The sequence below is a fragment of the Cheilinus undulatus genome, linkage group 12 (assembly GCF_018320785.1).
Source record: "Cheilinus undulatus linkage group 12, ASM1832078v1, whole genome shotgun sequence".
In the NCBI taxonomy this organism is placed as follows: domain Eukaryota; kingdom Metazoa; phylum Chordata; class Actinopteri; order Labriformes; family Labridae; genus Cheilinus; species Cheilinus undulatus.
Window position 1 is genome coordinate 44,741,481 of NC_054876.1, and position 22,700 is coordinate 44,764,180.

Consider the following 22,700-nt stretch of genomic DNA (forward strand, 5'->3'; position numbering starts at 1 on the left):
ATATTTACAGCTGATATAGGACAATATAGGCTGATACAGGCTAATATTAACAGGTGATATAGGCCAATATTTACAGCTGATTAAGGTTTTTATTTACAAGTGATATAGGACAATATTGGCTGATACAGGTCAATATTCACCGGTGATATAGGCTGATATTTACATTTATACAGGCTGGAATTTAAAGCAGGTGAAGGCTGTATCTTACAGCCATTATGGGCTGATATTTACAATAAATGCCTGTAGATACTTTATTTACTGCTGATATTAGCCCTGTATTTACAAACAGTAAGTAACTGACTTTTTAAGCTAAAACCTGCTGATAATATCGTTCAGCAGTGAAGAGTGTGCCAGTAAAGCTGGGCAACAAAATGGTGAGCAGTATCAAAGGTGGGGGATTTGTTGTACTGAATATCAGCATCTACTGTAGTTTTCTCTGTGCTCTTTCAGGCCTTTTCATGTTACTGAGCCTCCAAGTGCATTCCTAAGTACCTCCTTAGACTAAATGCCAATTGAACACCTAAAATCAACAGCAGGTCTTTTATCTGCTTCTTCTGTAGTGAGATAAGAAGGGACCAGAGCACATTTGGCCATGATGGTAAAAATGAGCTAATTGATAAATTTGTGTTGCTGTCCAAATACATGCATACCTAACTGTAAGTCATTTATTGATTGTTATATAGAAAAACACAAAAGTCCACAGCATTAGTCTTAAAACATGTTTTTACTTAATGCACATCTTTGCGACATCTTTTTTCCCTCACTTATACACAACTTATATAGAAAGGCTGAACCACAAAACACCAAACACTCAAACAATGAAGGTGAAAACAAAAAGGCCATTTGTCTTTTATACACCACGTACTAAACAATATGCATAAGCCCTCTTTGTATAAATAACATCCCCAAAAAAATTTTTTTTCTTTACCTGGAAGTTTGAAGACATTCAGTACTAAAATATCCAACCAGTCATCCTGTATGAGGACAAATGGACTAAAAAAACCTTATTCTAATGTTGACATCACTGTCTAATCTGACATCACTTTTAAAGATCTCTGCGGTAAATATTCTCTGCTATTGACAGTAATTACAGAGCTCAGAAAGCAGCTACGTCTCTTTTAGAGTTCATAAAGCCCCATTTTTAGAACTCAAATCTTAAAAAAACATCACCCTTTAATAAAACAAGAATTTAACTACACGTTACAAAAAGGCTTCTTTTCTTTAACTCAGCTCTGATGAATCCACTGCATTTTAAATGAGTATTTCTATTTTCACTATCATCCATTCATGTTTTATTTACTCTCCTGAAAACTGAAAACAGACTTTAGAAAATGACATCAACTTCTACAAAATGCTTGTTTTCATCATAACCAGGTACTTTTGAAGCTTTTGAGGATCTAATTTAGACTCTCAGGTCACTTGAAACCTTTTAGCAGCCTCTCTAACCATCATCAATAAATGATGAGCCCCCATTTACATAATTTAGTATCCTGTAGTCAAACAGTTTACATTTTTATACGCAGCCTTCAGATGTGGAAACAGAAATGTCACACAGTCCGAGAGATAAAACGCAAGTTTCAAAAACGGAGGAGTTAGAGCAAGATAATCGATCAAGAAAGTTACATTTAGGAGAAGTCTGAGCCAAGCAAACAAATGTCAGCTGTTTCAAACAAAATTTAAGGTATTTGCTTTGAAATGTACACAGAATGAGCGCACTGTTACAATGAACAATAAAGGCAAACTCCTTTAAGCTTTAAATGAAAATCAGATCAACTCAAAGTTCACACTTAAACTGTCGTCTGGATGAAGATGACATTGAGGTGATGGCATCTTAACGGCTACAGCGACTGATCTGAATGTGCAAATGTTTGTTCCTTCAACAACAGAGTGGGAATTAAATAAAGCTTTCAGCGAGTAGAGAGAAGATGTGAGGTTGTTTTAGAGTGAATACATTCACAGAAGACACAAACCAAATATATTCCAAAAAAAAAAAAAAAAAAGGAGGAACATGAACTCTGTGGCTGCTAAAGTATTTTCTAGAGATGAGCGCGATTAGCCAGACAAATTTGGACCCCTTGGTAGTCAGCACTGAAACTACAAGTTGGTTAAACTAACTCTTAAATAATTTCATCAGTTAAGGCTGAGCATTCCGGTCAAACACGTCATCCAGATTGCAACGCAGCCGCCCACCACAAGTAGCCTCTGTAGCTTTTCTGAAAAGCTCCTGCCATGCTGCAACAGTGCCCATTAACCTGATGTAAACAACAGTAAACTGATAGCATTGCTAGCATCTCATAAGTGCATCAACTTTGCATCTTTACAGTGTGTTGTCAGTTAAACAGAATGTGCTTACTTGACTTTAAACTTGTCAGGTAAAATGCAGTTTAAGTTTGCAGTAATTAGATGTGAAGCTATTCAGATTTTTATCTAATCATGCCTCTAACTATATTTCAAACTGCCTCGTATCACCTGATAAATCATGCTGCGTTTCATACCAAATGGATAAATTTGACTGTTTTTCATGTCAAGCTGATAAATATACGACCTGTCATGGACTATAAGCAAGTAAGCAGCTTGTCCGTGAAAAGTGAAAAATTTTACAGAGGAGGAGTTTTGCAGGCACGTCGGATATCATGGAGATTCCCATAGGAATGAATGGATTCTCACTGTGAATGTCTGCTGTAGTTAACATCAACAAAGGCTGCTTCAGCAGTTTGCTGCAAATCCATCTGTCTAACACCTACGTACTGTAAGGGGTTAAATGCATTTAAACACAGTCATACAGAAAGCATCAGTCTGATGGTCTTATCTGCTTTTCTATGTCATGCCTTTGGGCATTGGACATGTTTGCACCATGAGTGAAATTACTGACCGAGTTAGGCGAGTCCTGCCTGTGGAGAGCAACTTAAATATTAAAAAGTAAAGTAAACCCAGCATAAATGTATGAGTAAAATTGAGTTGCTATAACTTAAAAAGGTGAAGTACCTGCTAATTAAACCTCCTAAAGGTTTCATGTAATCAGTTGCCTCTGTTTTGAGAACTCATGAACTCATACGGGATTGCTCAAAAAAATGTTTCCACTGGTGAAGAACTTTAACATAACCAGTTTTAACAAAAATTGTTTTTTCAACTTGTTTGGTTTTACAGTTTACAGAGAAATCAGCTGAAAACTCCTCACAGGAGCCTTAAACAAAAACCCATAGCGTATAAATTAAATTGAACCAGATAACCAGGGGTTTCTAGATTTTTACTTCGTCTTGTTTTAACCTTTGGTAAATGTGATGTTCTGCACCAATACTGATTTATCTTTAATCGACCTATTATTACTATATAAATGTAATAATGACCTACTATGCTTAAAGGTTATTTAAGAGTGCCAATGTTTAATATGGTGAAACTACTTCTTATTTTATTATTCTGCAGGTAAAGTGTCTAACTTATCTCCAGCTTTCTATTGCATTGTAAAAACATTTATTCTTTTGTCTTGTCTTGGCTCTTGTCCACAAACACAAAAGGGCACATCCAAAATTGATAAGAGCCACAATCAGGTACTGCCCAAACAACACCTGCCTCGCCACTTTTAGGGTGAAAACAATCCATCAAAATGAATGGAGGTAAATAGGAACAATTGTGTCTTTCGCTATTTAAAAGCTTAAAATATGAAAACCATTTGCATTTTAACGTTACTGAGAGCCGGACTCTAATGGTCAGTGAGTTTTGCATTAAAGATGAGTCTTCCCAGAACAAGACTGGCAAAGTTGAAAGTGTATATGAGCGTCTGTTCAGACTCTATATCAAACTGGACAAATGGCGACAGAGACGTCATAAATTGACATCACCTTGTGTGTTAACTTAATTCAAGGGTGTCCAAACTTTTTCCACTGGGGGCCACACACAAAAATATATAAGGATGGTGGGGCCACTTTCAAATTCCTCATCCTGAGGATCATAAAGTTAGTAAAACCAATCTTATGATGGTTAAGGTATGCTTAGTGATTGGGTATGCTTAACCCTTTAAATCCTAGCGTGTCGTCGACAACACGCTGTTGAAGCACACTTTGCATGACCATAACTGCATAACTGAATTTTTCTGATAACACAAAACAAACAGTTTCTGAAAGCTGAGAAACTGTGCTTTACAGCCAGCATGTGGTTATTACTGTAATTTCCCCTTTTCTCACTAAGATTCTAGGATAAAGTTCCCATTTTTTGTGTTTTTTCATTTGAAACTGTTAAAACACTCTTAACATGCAGTAAAATGTGTTTTATCCATGTTAATTATTTTTCCATCATCGAGTTATGATTATAAGGGTTTTCTCCATTTTTTAAACTTATTCGGCCGGGAGCTCCTTGTTTTAGCTGTCTACTGTCTCATCTACAAACCGGAAGTCCCAACATGCAGTAAAATGTAAATAACTGCCATATATTAAAAGTTCTAAGTATTGTGGAAAAATTGGCAAAAGCATGTACTCACAGGACATTTTCTGAGCCTTTTATGGTTAAAATTAGAAAAGAGTCCAGAAACTCAGGTTTTAAATGGTTAATTGGCTGACAAAGCAAATAGCCAATCATCTTAAGGCCCTGGTCGGCCCTGGCTACTCCTGGTTCTGCCCCTAAAACACCATCTGTACTACTATAAGACTTCGTAATCCATCAGGGTATTATAAATCAAAATATTATTATGTTGGGTGCCAATTTGATTTCCATTTACAGTGTTGTCTTCATTTAGTCACAAAAAACTCAAATCAATAAAGTTTTCTTGTCAAAATGTTTGTTTACAGAAATATCATGGTAGCACTGCCTTGCGCTGAAAAGAAGAAGTACAGTACAGTACATTCATGTTCAAATGTGGGCTATATTTCATTTAATGTTTAGAATTTGCTGAGGGCCAATCAGGAATGGACCACAGGCTGCATTTGGCCCCCGGGCCATACTTTGGACACCCCTGACTTAGTTGGATCTAGATTTTTCATACATAACACCCCAGTGAGGTTCAGTCTAGAGCAGTGGTTCTCAACTGGTTGGACAAAATGACCAACCACCACCTCCTTTAGAGAAACTGCCACCCAAATTTTTGAACATTTTTTTTTAACCATTTTTTAAAAAACATCATTATGGTAGGAAATGCATTCATGCATTTAATTTTAATCTATTTTCCCAAGACACCATGGAAATTTGGTAATTTCATAAGGAATTTCACCAATATCTTGGAAAAAAAAAAACCTGCTTGTTATCCAGTGAAAATGAGATAAATAGGTTGAAATCATGAGGCAAACCCTGAAATTTACTCATTATCATAGGAAAACTATAGAATACATGTAGTGCTTCCATACAATAGACTTTTTGCTGGATTTTTCCCTGGCACACATTTCGCGTCCCACTTGAAAGAGCTTACCAACCCACCAGTTGAGAACCACTGGTCTAGAGCAACAAAGGTCTTCTTCATACTCCTTCATTAATCGAGGATAAATAACATGGCTTAAACTTTGTTTGTTTTCATTCTTTAAAGCACAAAAGGCAGCACAATAGTTTTATCGCATTGTTACAAATGTTTTCTAATTTACTGCCATTCACTCTCAAAGCTTATTTTCACCCAACAACGACATAGAGTGGGAAGTCACACTGAACTGGTATCAATTAAAATTGTAGAAAAAAAGAAAAAGGCTTATACATATGCCTTACATTTCAATTCTCTTAGAGCACTGGCATCCAACCTGGGGTCCAGGACCCCTTGTGGGGGTATGAATAGTTAATACAAATGTCTCTTGATAAGAAAACCTCTGTGTGGGGCTTTTTTGTAAAGATTTGAACAATGAAAACTTTTTAATTTGATGCTGATTTTTTTACATCCATGTATCAACTTTTGTTTTGGGGGGTCCTGCACTCCTTTACAATACATTAAGGGGGGCTTAGAATTGGAGGTTGGGAACCACAGTCTTTGAGGACTGGCTGATATCTTGCATAATGCTTACCTTATTAGAATAGAGCACTACTTATTGGCTTTTATAGCCGTAATAATTCTATGAGTAACTCCTCAGCAGGTCAAACTTGAGCTCATGTTCAGCTGGCGTCTGCATCCTCAAATATCTTTTATGAGGAAAGACCCTCAACTCTGCAACGTCACGAAAACCACTGAGTGAATGCACATTTCTGTATTTACTGCAAACTTCTGAAGCAGTTTGGCATTGCAGGCTCTAACATGTGGCATCACTTTAATATCATCTTTTTTTATGTTTAATCTCCTAGTTAGACCGCCATAAAATCTAGATCCTATCTGCATCACTGTAACAGTGCATGACAAATGTGACATCACAGTGACATTACAGTATATTTAGACTGCAGCGATTTATGAGCAGACTCATGGACTTGCCACAGGCTCTTGAACAGAAAAACTTCACTTGCACATCTGCTGTACTGACACAAAGGTTGGGTTCAACACATAAAAACAGTTTTGGTACGTTTGTTGTACACAGTTTCTAAAAGCTTGCATAGAATTTATGCTCAGATCTGTAGTTTTGTATTTTTAGAGCTTTTATGTGAATCCTTTTAGGTCATTTTAGACTGTGGTCAATTTAGGTCAAGTTTGATATCTCTCCTTTTTAAAGAACATTTTTGACAAGTGAAACCACTGAATTAACTGAAAGCAACATTGTAATAAAATAATAAAAGATTTATAAAGTCAGACTCCATAAGTAAGGAAATAAAAAGTGTTGGGATCTGGATTTAACCAGCCTTGACGTACAGATATTTAAAAGGACATTTTAAGTCTGTTAGTGCTTTAGACAAAAGTCAGAATAATCTGAAAGAGGCTCTTAACCGTGCCTGTAGTTATGATCACATTTAGGTAACACTGCGGACTGATATTTGTTCCTATTCATACCTCAGAAACATTGTGAAGGACAAGAAAATAAAATCCAAGAAAAAAATCACAAACTTCTGTAACATTTTCAGACAAAAGAAACAAAACAACTGAAATAAAAACCTCTTGGGGTATTCAGAGTCTAAACCTGTGTTTAAATGACTCCGTTTTGGGGGGGTCGTACTAAGACGAGACTCTGAGAGGAGCTGAAAGTCCATGGAGGTCGATGTTAATGAGTTAGGGGCTGGTTGTTTTGTTTTCATTCCAAGTCCTGACTGAAAAAAGCTCTGCAGCCTGGACTCAAGTGAACTGACACTCCTCTGAGTACTCCGTGTCCTCAGGAGTGTACAGCTGACCTCCGGCTGCAAAAGCTTCATCTTCCCCCATGTAAGTGTCACCTTCTCCTGGTGCGTACGGCTCTTCTGCAGGGGCGCTGCTGTACTGGTTCTCTCCACTGACGTCACCCCCCAACGATTGTTCAGCTGCCACTTGGTTCTCTGTGGTTTTCAGGCCAGATTTCTTCACTCTAATTAAAAAAAAAAAAAAAAAAAATTAAATTTTACAGTGTTTTTATTAAACAGACTAAATAGCCCTATATTATTTATCTTGTTTACACGAATCCAAGTGATTTCTGAGTCCCGGTTTCCTGCTTGTTTCTTCTGACTGTACAAGCAGAGCTGAGCAAGTCCACACACTCACTGACCAGAGAGTCCCGCCCCCTCCTCCCTGTGTCAGAGCGAGGGTCACACGTGTGCTGGGATGCTTTGACTCAGTACCATGAGAGAGAGTTCTCCAATGCAACTACTTCATCCACTAAAGTTGTGTATGAACTGATGTCCTGCTTGTTTTACGTCAGAGATAGTTAAACGAGTGCTGAATTTTGGTGTGAGATTGCAGCAATTGTGTTCAGTTTATTAAATTCTTGCAGCAAGTCTGACGCTTGTAATGCAGGATAATCCTGCAATTCCCTGTAAATCATGCTGCAAACTGACAAACAGGTGGGAAATGTGCCTAAAACTAGCAACAGCTGGGCTAATGTCCACATCAGCACCCTCTTGATCTTCTCACCACAGCAGGCAGAAACACGCACGACCCCTCACATTTTCAGGCCTTCTGTACAGTAACATATTGTATCATATTGTAACATAACCTATTGTATGGTGTCATAATTTAATGCGACATTTCAGATTGTAAAGTATCGTATCCTATCATAACACATGGCATCTAGAATGCAACTAATGACTATTCCTACAGTCGACTACTACGATTAGTCGACTAGTCGGGTGCCGTGCTGTGGGATCCCTTGATGGCTTTGGCGGCTCATTTTTTTAATCTTATTTTTTTACTAACAGCTTAAAAAAAAACTTTGACGTACTTAAAAAATGTATAAACTAAAAATACAAACAACAAGTGAGAGTTCTTCATTCAAAAATGTATTTAATAACACTTTATGGCAGCTACAATACAAAAGGTGTGTAAAAAAAAAAAAAGTAAAGCCTTTGTCCATTTAAAACCAAGGACAGGCAAAAGTGCTGATATTAAAAATAAATAAATAAATTATTAATTAATTATTAATTAGATACTAAACTAATTATTGTATGTTGGTTAGAGTCCATTCCACTGTTGGAAGTGTTGACAGTTACTGAAAGAGATGACGTGCATCACTCCCTATGTACTGTCAGAGGTAGAAATCATGTGAGGGGGAAAAAGCCGCCGTAACGTTACACTATTGAGTTAGAAGTAAAAAGGGGAAGGTGTCAAATTCTGTTTGCAGCACTGTAGTATTACATTAAAGAAGTAGTGAACACTTTAACATTTTTTTTTCAGCTGTACACTTGAGTATCTGACTGAACAATAAAACACGTCAGAGCTGCTGTTATTTCTGACAATTGCACCAAACTGATAAAAATCTGCATTTTACATCTTTTAATTAGCTCAAACGGACATCTGCCTCGAAAATCTTTTCTGAAAAGGCTTATGTGATGTAGAAACGTCACAAACTCTACATAAAAGGTAGAACGTTACCTCCTCTAACTGACTTTACCATTCAGAGACCACTCCCATCCTCTCCTGCCTGCAGCTGCACTGCTACAGCTCCGAGAGCTACTGCTGTAGTAACGATCGATACGAGACAGCAGTGCCTGGGGACTCTGTGTTACTGTCACTGTCACTTCCGCTTCATCTGGAAAACCCCGTCCTTGAGAGAAAAAAAACAAACAAAAAACGTCCTTTCCCCCTCCCTCCTCTCAGTACCAAACTGCCCTCTTTCTTTGCATTTTTTGAAATCCTGAAGTGGGCGGCGTTAGCGCTGAGCTGGGGGTTCACTTACACTTTAATATTAAAAGCCAGGATAACATAGCCAGTGGAGGACCAACGTTCGCTAGCATAGACGGTAAAAACGCATTGCTGATGCGCTCCTGTGATATTTAAGCTCTGCTTTACATATTTTACAAACCTCTTTCTTTTTGAACCATCAAGAGTGAAATATTCCCAGACCTTTGAAGTTTCAGGACGTGCAGATGTTGCATCAGGCACCACCATTTCTCTCTGTTTTCTTTTCCTGTCAATCACCGTTGAGCATGCGCAACTCTCGACAGAGAAAGTATAAATGACAGATGGCTCACTCCTGAGCATCTCAGCTTGAGAAAACAACATTTTGCAAACGCAATAACAACACGCTGCATGAAAAGAGGGTGCGAGGACTTAACAAACGGATCATCGACAATAAAATGTGTCGGCGACGGAAGCCATTATCGATTGTTGATATCAGCGACGAATTATTGCATCCGTTACGGCATTGTCAAGTAATTGAATGTAGTGTTGCATAGCAAATCATAATGTAATGCTATGGTAACGTGTTGTAGATCAGATTCTCTCTGATATTGTTGTTGACATCAGAAGTCCTTCACCATTTTGATTTTGACTGATTCGCGAGGAAAACATTACACCAACTAACACTGCACTTTTCCAGATGGTGAACTTATCTCAAATGAGAGCGCTGAGAACATTACAGTGATTTTGTATTGAAAATGAGTGCTGAAATATAAACAGAAGCTGTGGATATGGGCCCTGAAACCTTTTTCACAGAAACTGCACTTGAATAGAATGCTACAAAATGTGATTCAATGTCAGATAATCAGGAAATACTTCTTTACAAAGACTGAAAGGTGTGTGTACTCACTGGTTCTTATGTTTGGCTCCACTAATGTGAGACTGGTACTGCTCCACAGAGTTCAGTTCAATGCCGCAGACGGTGCATGGGTAGCCCTTTAGTGTGGAAGCTGCAGAAAAATCATTGATTCCTTCAGTAGTTATCTTTATAGGAGTTCTTTAAGTGTAGCCATTAAACAGCATCTGTTAAACCAACTTCCTAAGTCTGTGGCAGTGTGGCCTGACCTGGTGCTGTGGATGGCCCGTATGTCTCCAACAGTTTCATCTTGGTCATCTGTTTTCGATGTTTTTTGCCGACGTAGTGCTGCTGGGCCATGAGAGGATTGTTGAAGGAGGCCTGGCAGATGGAGCAGAAACGATCTGGGTTGGTGTTGTTGTTATTGTTGCCTCCCGTAACCGGCACATTGCTCAAATCATCAGCAGGCTTCTTTTTCGGTTGAGTTGTTGGTGGAGTCTGGGAGGCAACAGCTGGAGAACAAATGATAACAGGAAAGTTTTAGGTTGGAACAACACTGAGCAGGTTGTTACAGCAGAAAGAACCACAAAAATAAACTCTTTTTTTTAGAAGGATTTTCTATCTTCAGCTAAAGAAGTAGTCCATTAGACTCTACAGCTGAAAATGCTTCCAGGGCAGGTCAACTTCGAGCCTTGAGTAAATTTGACTCGGCTGCTCTCAAACTATCCGTTTCTATTCATGGCAAACTGAGGCACAGTGAAAAGATCAGCATGAATCCTCGTGGCACCAGAGTGAGATTTATGTTTGCCTCTTAACTGCTAATGTCTTAATATTTCCTTTTCCTTACACCTGTTTTTCAACACTGGCGTTTCCCTGTTAAAATTACATTTTATTTAATTTTGTTGATGTCTCTGTTGTGTTTGTATCTTAAAACCTCTCTTAGAGCTTTTTTCATCTTTTATTCTCTTTCCACAATAAAAACAACTTCATATTCCTCATACGTCTGTCTGTGGAGTAGTATGGTTGGAGTTAAGTCCTCCAGAGTGTGAAATGTATCAGGTACACAGCAAACAGTTTTTCTGGTTTTGGGGGACTGCAAAGAGGAAAAGATTGCAATCTGAAATTTTCAGTCCCCTATCACCCCCAAATTCCATAAACTCATAGGCCTGCACCAGGTTGTTTTCTCCAACCATGGATACGTTTCTGGAGCAAAGCTCAACTTGAGACAGGGGATCACCAGAGAATAATGAGTTTATGGTGGGATATTATGTAAGAAACGGATTACTATCAAAGTTGATTTGCTGTTCACTTTGACATTATTCTGTGCTTGTTTTGCTTCCACCATGAATGAGTAAAATAGAAAGTTCAAAGGTTATGTTTTCTAGAAACATGTGGTTTCTCAAAAATTCAGTGGTTTTCCACCTCAAAAATGTACTTTTCTCTTTCTATTGTGTCGTGTTACCTCTGCTACCCTCTGACTGAATGATGAGTCATGGCTCTGATGAGACAGAGATTCATGGTCAGGATTCTGTGCATTGCGTTATATTGTGAAGTTGACCGGATGCCTTGCACGCTCTTCCTCCTGTTAGGGTCTATCTTCTCTATGTGGACTGATGCATTTTGACAGCAGCTTCAGCCAAAAATAGACTTGGAACTGCAAAGATTGACTAGAAAGGGAAAGATTTGTCCCGCAACTACCAACAGGATAAGTGGTGTAGAAAATGGATGGGTGGCTGCGAGCGATTTCCTCTAAAGTGCACTTAGTATGTGGATCGCTGCACAGATGAAGTGTGTAAAAGTTAGGGGCCAGCCTTTATTATTTTATAAGTTGTTGGGTAAATACTCAAAACTTTAGCTGAAGTTAGTAGTTTCTCTGTTAAACCAGCATTCCATAGAGTTTATTTACTCAAAAGCATAACACTATTTCATTCAAATGTATGATCAGGACAAGGGCTGGGCAATTAATAGAAAATTAGATTAAATCGCAATATGGCCTGCTGCAATTTTCAAATCACAAAAGGTGCAAATATTTTTTTTGACCTGAAATTTATGTCAAAATACCAGTTTTAAACTGTTTTTTGCAGCAGAGATGTTATGCATGAAATGTCATGCAATCATTCAGGTGCCATTATTTTTTAGAATAGTCCACAAAAAAACCTACCTTCTTCGTTTTTGTACTTTTTAAAATCAAATATAAGAATGCCAACAACCCTTCAATGCAAAAATTCATATCAAATTTGCAACATGAGTCAAAATCATCAGATTTAGACACTTTTAAAGAATTGTTCAGCCCTTGTTTAGGAATAAAGGAAAGTTAAAGAATAATCGCATATTAAATTGCAATTGCAATATTGGAGAAAAAAATTGCAATTAGATTATTTTCCAAAATCGTTCAGCCCTATTCAGGAACAAGGTTATTATTGTTAACTACAACTAACTAAATAACTAAAACTAAAATTCAAAAATCAAGTTAGTTAACTAAAACTAAATAAAAACTAAGCTTTATCAAAAAAAGACAAACTCTATAAAACTGTAAAGTGAGCTTATAAAACAAACTAAAATACAAAAAAAATGGGGACAAAAATCCTTAGTTTTAGTCTTTGACACAACCATACTGACTGGCACCTACACACAAGTCTGGGGAGTGTAAAATGGCCTGATCTGATTGGTAAAGACTTCGCACAGTGGTAGTTTTATGTCTGGAGCTGTATTCAAACATCATCATTAAGTAAATAAAATGATACGTGAAGAGTGGCCTGTTTTAATATGTTTTTAAAAATGTATGATGTTCACTCAGCCCTGACATCTATCTGTAAAAAACTAAAACTAACACTAAAACTAATAAAAACTAATGAATGAACTAATTATTATTGCTCATATTGTAAATTTGATGTCATTTGCTTTAATGAAGGGCATTTGCTTTAATGAAGGACATTATCATGTTTATGTCACGCGTTTTGATTAAGGAAAACATACATAAAACAGGAAAAGGAGGATTTTTGTAAACAATTATCATTGACACTTCATTAAGTGACACTTGAATATTTGCATAATGTGCAAAAACTCTCTGGTGCTGCAAAATTTTGATTATTTAAACTGGTATTTTGACACATTTCAAGTTAGAGAAATATTGCAACTTGTGCAATTTGTTAGTTGCAGCAGGCCATAATGCCTTTGAATCCAATTTGCGATTAATTGCCCAGCTCTAATTTTCAGTCAGGTCAGCTGAGTGGCTGATGGTGGCAGCTTCACTTGTGGTCATAATGACTTGTTTCTGCATTTTTACTGGCATACATGTTGCAGCCATTCATAGGATGCAGCCCACTTATGTTCAGAGAAAATGGGTATCTTTAAAAACAAATTTAAAGGGTAAATGTAAAATATATATTCAAACAATTAATAAAGACAACAACAGAAAGCTAGATTTTAAGAGTTGAAGCCTGTGAATTTAAAGCTCCATAAATACCTGGGTTCTGCCTCAGGTTTTTAGCGTGAACTTTGCCTTGGTAATGGGACTCTGCGACCACAGGAGAGGTGAAGGTCATGTCACATATATGACACTTCTTAAACCGGTCTGTGTCTCCATTGTTACAGTCCTGAAACCAAAACACACAAACAGGGAATCATGAAAAGGTACAACATCTTCTCTTCTATCCACGAAAAACACTGCACGTCTGCTGTCTTTTCTTTCCTGGAGCAAAGAAAAAACCTAAAACGTCTTATTATCCCCTTTTAGAGTACAAGCTATTTTCAGAAATCAAAACAGAGGACCCAAAGTTTGAATGCTCCAGACTGGAATCCAAACACAAAAGAACAAGAGGAGGAAGTGAGCTTGAATAACATTTTCTACTGCTGCTGACATCTTTTATTTAGCCGGGTGCATCAATGGTCTAAAATAGAAACTTCTGCTGACAGCCTTATGGAGGGTGGAAGCTTTGATACAACATCAAATGTGAGATTTAGTAAACAGAGAGCCCGTTTGGATTCATAGCCATTAATATTTGAGGCATGGCAAGTTTATAAATAGAGCAATTCAAAGGGCTTTGCAGATTTAAATAGAATAATCACAACAAAAGGAGCATTACAAAAAAAAGTAAAAATTGAAATATGAAACATTTGTTAATTATTGTGAATATTAAATTTCAAAGTATATTAAAATATCCTCCAATTGTTTATCTGCTCTGTGCTCCTTACATGATATTTGAGGGCCGGACTTTCAAATAAACTTAAATTAAGAGAGACATTTTGGTCTAATTAACATATTTTAAATGTTTTTATTTTATTTCAAATGTATGGCATTTTTTAGCCTCTAAAAGAAAGATCAGTCCCTTCACCGTAGACAACCACAAGGGGGTGATTGAGAAATTTTAGCTGAATGCATTGGGCTGTTATGTTCTCCATTACTGAGTCCACTGCAAATATGGCGTGCCCTGATTGGAGAAAACCTGTGCAAGTTAAAGGTCTTTAGTTTTGATTCTTACGCAGGGAAACGCTTGAGGTTGAAAGAAAACCATTGTCTGAATTCAGAATGAACTCAAAATATGTATTTATCATGCATCATATTTGCCAACAATGGGTGACGGGTAGAGTTCTATTAAATGGATCAAACATTGAACCAATTTTGACCATTTCTATCAATCTCATTTTTTTAAATAGCTGGAGGGAATTTTAAAAAAGATGCCTTATGTGCATCAACCTATTTTTTTCCTCTGCATATTTCTGAAATAATAATGTTCTGAAGGCTGGATGGGAAGATGTGAGGGGCCTGATGTGGCTCTCGGGCCACCAGTTGATGATCAGTGCCTTACACTATAATAGTCTAACTTCCCCAACAGACACAGATTCACCTGCTAGTCTTCCAAAATAATGCTTTCTGTTTAACAATCCACCCAGAATGTTTTCCCAAGGATTTAGACTCTCAGCTATCATCAACTAAGATAAAACGTACACTGACATTATGATTGGGCAGTATCATATTCTTAATACCTTGTACCACTGAAAAATTTTTGAGCAGTTTTAACAACATTAACACCACACGAATACAAATCTTATTATACAAGAAAACAGTTTAGAAACCAAGCACTGCACTGGGTTGCTGATCTTGCATGAAGAGCGCTCGCCTCAAAACAGGCTTCACCCAATCCTTTAAGAAATACTTTTTTTTACCAAATGTAAACAAACAACACAGCACTTATTATGAAGGTGGGGGGTGTCAGTGTTCACACTACCATTGCAAATGGACACCATACAAAGGCATTTTTAAAAAACATGGGTGCATTACACTTCTATTTTTTTCATGATCATCTCTAAAGGGATACCAAAGGTGGATGTGGTGGAAAATGCAGCAGTAGAACTCAAGGTTAATGCCATGCTGATAAGCTTTCAACTGCTCAGAAATTATTTTAAAAGTTTTTCAATCAATAGTTTGTGATTTAAAAAGCTTCAAAGGTGAGTTTGTTTTTGAGCAAATAAAGTGAATATGCTGTTTTACCCAACTGAAGGTGTTTGGGTGACGTTAGCTGCTAAAACTGATCACTGTGTACTCACACTGTCAGATGAAGACTTGATCTTTTTGACAGGCGTCTCCTTCTCATTTTGGAGGGAAAAATAGCGCCTCACTTTGTTGGCGTGTTTCTTGCTCTGAAAAGAAAAGTAAACAACAAATATTACCATCCTAAACTTGTGCATAATACCAGTTATCCAAAAAGGCATAAATCTGACCTCCTTTAACTCCGAAAGAAAGAAGTCTGGGGGATGGCGTGCTGCTTTTATCCAGCCTTTACTGGGAGATGATACATATCTGTATTCTTCAAACAGAACTATAGTAGACTATGGCTGTACCGTCAAAACAAATATCTGCCTCGACACCAGTCATCAAACTGGACACTCAGTAATGGGCTTTCCATTCAATACTTTCCATGCATCATTTCAATTTGGGTATAAAACCCTGATTAGAAATGCTACAAATGAATGAAAATACAACTCAAAACATCACAAAAGGCTTTTATGCTTGAAGGAAGTGAATGTGTTTGTGAATCAATAAAAGGATAAGGCAACTTTTTCCAGTGGAAACACATTAAGGAATTCCCTAATGACGCTTCTGGATGAATGCGTTTAAGAAAGTATCTATTACAGGGCAGCTACAAGAGCTCCTAGGTTTAGGGAAAGCTGTTCAAAATTTTCAAATTCAACAGGTAAAAGTCTCTGTTTTCTTTATCTCTTCAGTAACCTCTAAGATATAGGGTGCATCCCAAGTCTCTTTTCCTTTAAAATACGTTTTGGGGCTTTTATGCCTTTATTTCTAGAGAGGACAGTTGACGGAGTTGGAAACAGGGATGAGAGAGTAGGGGAGACACATGTGGGAAAGGAGCCAGACATGAGGCCGGGCTGCCTGTGTACTTGGGGTGCAGCCTAACATTTACACCCTTAGTGAAACAAAACACTGTTACTGTGGGAATAAATATGGAGTATATTTGCACAGACATGATCAGCCATCATCATAAAAGGATATCACTCCATGCCATGCCATGAAGGAAAGGAAGTCATGTGCACTTTCAGAGACCTGGGATGCACCTCATAAACCTTTCCACTTGTGTCTTTTCCTTGCCCCTTAATCCATTCAACAAAGTCCTCAGAGAGATGAGGCTTGTGACCTTCTAGAAATCCCCAGGTCTCCATCCTCTCTCCTCCGAGCAGTTTAAAAGCTTTGGGATGGTCCTTAAGATGGTGGGTCAGAAACTACCCCTGGTTAGACTTAGGACATATCATTTAAGACATTTGGGATGGACTGATAGTTTTTAACTGTTATGCAATGTGGCACTGAGCCACCCTCTTCTGCAATGGTTTTTTTTAGTTAAGAACTACCTAAATCCCAAAGATGTTTTCCCCTTTACATTTATTTTGGCTTTTGTTGTCAGGCAACTTGAGAGAAACTGATGTGACACGTTGTGGACGAGCTCTTCCAGAAGTAATAAAACCTTCAGTTTTTAAAACAAGTGCATTCTATAACCAAACCCTGCATCTTTAAATCCTGCAGCTTTCTTCACTGTATCACTGAGCACAGTAGAACAGAAAAATATAATTTGAGTCCCTTGACATTGAAACAGCAGCAAACTGTGAGCTCACTGACCTGATAATGAGTCAACTTCTGAGACTCTGAAATGAGGACAGCACTGCAGACTTTACACTGGGAGTCAGAAAACAGGTCACCATGCTCCTTTATCATTTTATTTACTGCAGAGGGAAAGACAAAGGCAGGAGATTTTTAATCAGGTTGCATCTTCTGGGAAACGTCATCTTAATTTCACTTCAAAATGTTTAAACAACATCACTCTGTGAGATTGTTGTCATTTCTCAAGGACATAAGACACCTCAGCAGTGTCCTACTTAGAGCTACATTACAACAGTCTGATGTACAGTATATGCTTACTAACTGTCAAAATAGCTCTGTTTGTTGTTCTTCTAAGAATCTAATGTAAGATACATACATGGACTACTTCTAGTAAGAAGTAAAAACCCTAGTTGTGAGTCTTTGATGGAGGCTAAAAAATATGTAGAAAATTAAATCAACTTGACACATCAACTCAAAAATGTGTATAAATAGCTGATGAAATATTAGCTAAAGCTAATTATGGTGGGTACTGCATTGGTGAATTAAGTTGGTGGATATATTACTGCAATAACACGCAATGTCCTGATGCCTTTCATTGACTCAGCGGGTTCAGATCAACATTTTAATTTATCTCTATTATACATGCAAACTAACACATCACTGGCAATTATTAATGAAAATGTTTACTAAGTTTAGAGGCTTTTAGTCATGAAGAAGTCATGTGTTTCTGTTTGTTCCATATCTTCTCCATTCAGCTTTTTACAGGAAAAAAGGGAAAGTGGGCCCACAATAGCTGTAGTACATTCCTTTTTTTTTCTTATTACGGAGTCATGGTAAACATACCGAGTAAACCTTTTATCAGCCTGACTGATTATCGGGGCCAATATTTAGTATTTAGCCAATAATCTGTATCAGCGCTTTAAATTTTAAAATAAATTTTAAAAGTGTGCTACTTGGGCTTTGCAGCAAGTTGTACCTTCCCCTCTGGCTTTTTTCACTCTCCACAGTCAACCTAATGTCCTGCACCACCACAGGTAATAGCAATAGTCATCTTTAATCATTAGCAATAAGCAAATCATGCACTGTTGATAGTAGGACTGTGCTAAAAAAAATCAATAAGGCATTGGCAATAAATCATCATTTACTACTTGCAAATCTGTGCATCAAAAGATAATACAAAATCAATATGGCAGCAAATACTGTGATGACAGTTTGGAAAGACATGACCCAGTTCACTTTACAATGCAGAATGCAGGCAGCATTTGAAGCCAAACTACATGATGCAGCACGCATTCATGGGAGCATTTTGGAATTTGGAAAAAACTGTAGGGGGTCATGCAACATGCAAGCCATGCAAAAACAAGGCAACATACTGCAATTCGACCAACTTCCCTCTACACATGACAAGTTGCAAGCAACGACAGTTAAGCTCGCTACGTGGGGCCAAAGTGTGTCGACTCATCCAAAACTGAACGCCGCTTTTAAGTCAGACTTTCACCTAATTTCGTAAGGCTCTTTGATCCTGTACTATTAAAGACTTGAACCAGAAGAGCATAGCTGAAACCTTAGGCTTCAGGCTGCTGCTTGGATAGCTTGAGTCACTGAATTCAAACCCCAGTTATTGATTCATCACAGAAACGGCTGCCTAAGTTTTATGCAGATGAAATGCAAAAAGACACTAGTGGACTTATAGTAAAATATAATATACATACGATTCATCCATGTATATCGATATATCAATTGGATAATTGATGATCCAATCAGATTGATGGAAAGTCTAAACATTGATCTAAATTGATGCTTCAAGCTATGCTTTTATTTTGAAATTTTCCTGGCACGCCTGTTGACAGTTTCAGCCCCAGGCAGCGTCCTCAACAAGCTAGCTGCCAGCCAGCTAGCTAACTAGCAGCAGTGGGTTAAAGTTTTGCGGCTGATGGAAAGAGGATATCCTGTCCTCGCTGAGCTGTGTGGACATAATTGAGACAGACACTACTGCAGGACGGTTAGTTTGCTGACTACGTCTACATCTTTATCTGTATACAACCGCTGTATGAGATCGTTCACTGATAAAAACATTCATCTCGTTATGGCTGAGGTATGGCGAGTGCTGTCTGCAGCAGACTCCAGATAAACAGAGAGGGGAACGTCAGCTGCATATCTCCTTTGATACACTGATTTTATTTCATCGTCTCACGTTAGATTTATGATGAAAATATAAGTTGTCCAAACTTAACGTGGTTCATACAGGACAGCTGTTCTCTGTATACCCCCCATCCCCTCGCTCCTGTTAGGAGGCTGCTCATCACAGGAGCATTTTTTATAATAAAACTTTGCTCCAGTCTAACCTCTCCATTTATTAAAATGAAGGTTGCAATAAATACGAAATAATAATAAAAAATTAATCACTATAAAATTATATGCCACATATTTAACCTCATTTAAATCTCACAAGGTGAATAAACTACAAATGAATTTATATGCCACGTTAATAGGCCCCTGTGTAAAGTATGAAGGGCTGATATAGAGCAGAAACATCTGTTCAAGTCCGCATGTGTGCAGATAAGTTCAGGAAAAAAATCTAAAATGGGAACACAGGCCAAACATTTGGATCCTTATTATGAAGGGTTGCAGAAAAGGTCCATACTGGTGCTTTAGAGTGATCTGGAGGTGTGAGGAAATAAAAATATGGTAGCCTACTGAAATTGTTTTCTGTTTTAAATCAACATGTTGTAACACAAATGTTCATAGTTGTGTTCCTAATTTAGAGGTAATCAGGTCTTTGCTGTTTTGTTAAAGAGATGCTTTTATTAAAAACAGAGACCTGTCAATAATTTAATCGTAGAAACATTTTTTTTCTGTAACTGTACGAAATTCTTGCATAAAATCGCCTGATATCAATTGTAGGTCCCTATATTGAATCGAATCGAAATTGCATCATTTTTGTGATATCGGAAAATATTAGGGGGTGTAAATCACCAGTTTCATCACGATACAATATCAATTCTCAGAACGATTCGATATTTGCCGATATCACAAAGTCTACCACGATTCAATTTTGATTTAATTTAGAGACCTGCGATCGATATCAGACGATTTTGTGAACCCATTTACCACAATCTGCTACTTTTCACATAATGGAAAAAAAACAAAGTATTGATACTCTCTTTGCTGTTAGCCATTACCTGCTATCCGCGCCTACCAGTGTTGTGACTGGTGGATGGGCAGAAACTGTCAAAACCAAGCACTAGGGGGAATTTCAAATTAAAAGCGTGAGGTAAAAATGCCGATTAATATTGATGTTTATACTTTCAATCGATTTGACTGAATCATTGCTCAGACAATTGACATATCAATCCAGATCGATGAATCGTTACACCCCTAGAAAATATCGTATCATTGTCCAAAATATCGATATCGTATCAGGATGAAACTGGTGATTTACACCCCTCATATATAAATTTGTGAAGGCAAACAAAAGCAAGAGAGACAACAAAGAGGTTTATTTTAAGTTTGAAAGTTAAGAATATCACATTACATTTATTAACAGCTTTAAGATTATAAAATTGTATTTAACTTTACTCCTAGGATCTCTGAGGATCAAAAACAAGGTGTTATAAAGAGCAGGATCCTTAAAACTATACCTTTCCTGTCATTTTCTACAATGACAAGCATCTATTGTCATGAATATCCTATAGGACACGGACAAACCCCATGTATAATGTGAAATAGGCTAGGCTTATATCATATAATGGCCTTTGTATCCTGAAGCATATCATAACATGGGGTTGTGAGTAATACTCAGCCCTAGTTGACAGTTCTGTGCCCATTTGGAGCTTGCTGTTGTAATTAAAAGACAGATGGGTTTTTTTGTATTTAATACACAAAGCACATATCATAAGTAAGCAGTTTGTGCCATCAACAGCTAAGGTTTACAGGTTTTCCAATATTTTACTCGTTTTTCAATTCACATTTGTTCAGAACTGTACTAATCTGCAATTTTAATGGCATCAAAAGTGCATCAACTTTCAGAAAACTGCACTTATTAAATAAGACAAGTACATACAGAGGAATGAATCCATTGAAAACTGTAGACAATCCCCTGCACACAGTCTAATTTGCAATAACACTGCAAATAGCATCAGTACCAAAACATTACAAGAGTGTATGTACAATTTAGACAGTGTACAGGATTTTGCTTACATTTTTTTGGATCATCCAAAACAAGATATTACTCAAAACTGTATCATTGTTGTTGTGGTATCATAGGTATCAATATCGTTTGAGTTTTGCTACAGTCATATTAAGGTTTAAAATTCTGATATCATGAAAATCCTGTCAGCATCTTCATCTAGACTGACTGTAACAGCATACAAGAAGTATGCTAAAAACAACTATCTTATGTTCAGCTGTGAAATGTCCACTCATTGCCTTATCTGCACCCACAGACAATCAAGCAAATGCTGAGACTTGATTTCTTGTTTCAGTCTAACATCAGTGGAAATGCAGTTACATAAAGGGAATGAAACAGACATACATTGCACTAGAACCATTCAAAAACAGTGGTCTGCTCAGGCGAAGCTTACAGCACAACTGACGGGTAGAAACACACTTTAAAACATGCGCACATTTAGTTTTAAATATCTAGTAAGACACTGCATGAAAACTTTGGCGATTTGCAACTGTTGAAATATGCCATGTGTCTGCTGTCTTCTGCATGTGTCAATTCCAAACAAGCACAAGACCCGGATTAGAGCTAAATGAAGCCACTTTAAGGCATAAAACATGCGTATCTGCTGGACCAAACGGAACGGTGGCTGCCCCAGCCTCCGCTGTCCCACAGGCGCAGGGATCGATAAACAATTGGCCTGAATCAACATCGGATGCAGACGTGCTCTCGTCGACCTTGGAGCAGAAACGGCTACAGCTAGCTTAGCTTAGCATATATTAGCAGACCCGTTACGCTCGTCATTCAATGCCGGCTAACGTTAGCATGCGAGAAGCTAACGGCAACGCTGGCATGTCACACCTGAGTAGTGACAGCGTCATTAACTGCGCTGAGATCCTGTTCTGCTTGAATAAACATTAAATTAGTAAAGAAAGAGACCATACCCTCCGCCAGCCCCGACGGTAAGTAAGGAAAATCCTCCGTCTGCATCGCAACGGCCATAGTTTTCTACTCAGCTCACAACCTGCGGCGAATTGACGCATGCGCAATGAATAGGCGCAGGCAAAGAAAAAAGATCAAACAACATAAGGAGCTATCACTCCGCATGTATTTTGATGCAAATGGATTACACGTCAGTGTAATTGCGGCAGGGGATTTAGTCTTTATTTTTGCCACGTTTCAGTCTTTTTCACACTTAAAAGTTTAGTCGACGAAAGCTACAAAAAATCCAGCTATTGTATACAAAAAAAGTCCTTACATTTTAGTCGTTACTTTAGTCAAAACATATGATTTCTTTACCTTAGTTGAATATAGCCATATTGTAAAACTAATAGAAGTGTAAAACACTCAAAATCGTGCACCATTAATCCTTGTCCCTCAAACTAAAACGAAGAAAATACTGACATAACTTGAATGCTCACTACCCAAACTATGCTTG

General features: G+C 37.6%; 1 protein-coding gene across 1 annotated transcript; it reads right to left on the reverse strand.

Annotated features, from left to right (window-relative positions):
- Positions 1-745: 745 nt before the first annotated feature.
- On the reverse strand, positions 746-22,292 carry znf346 (zinc finger protein 346). Its single transcript, XM_041801230.1, has 7 exons — positions 22,207-22,292; positions 17,116-17,219; positions 15,534-15,626; positions 13,453-13,582; positions 10,256-10,498; positions 10,041-10,140; positions 746-7,385 (listed from the first exon to the last, which is right to left on the reverse strand). The coding sequence occupies exons 1-7, from the start codon at positions 22,262-22,264 to the stop codon at positions 7,160-7,162; spliced, it is 954 nt and encodes a 317-aa protein (XP_041657164.1). The 5' UTR covers positions 22,265-22,292; the 3' UTR covers positions 746-7,159.
- Positions 22,293-22,700: the final 408 nt, after the last annotated feature.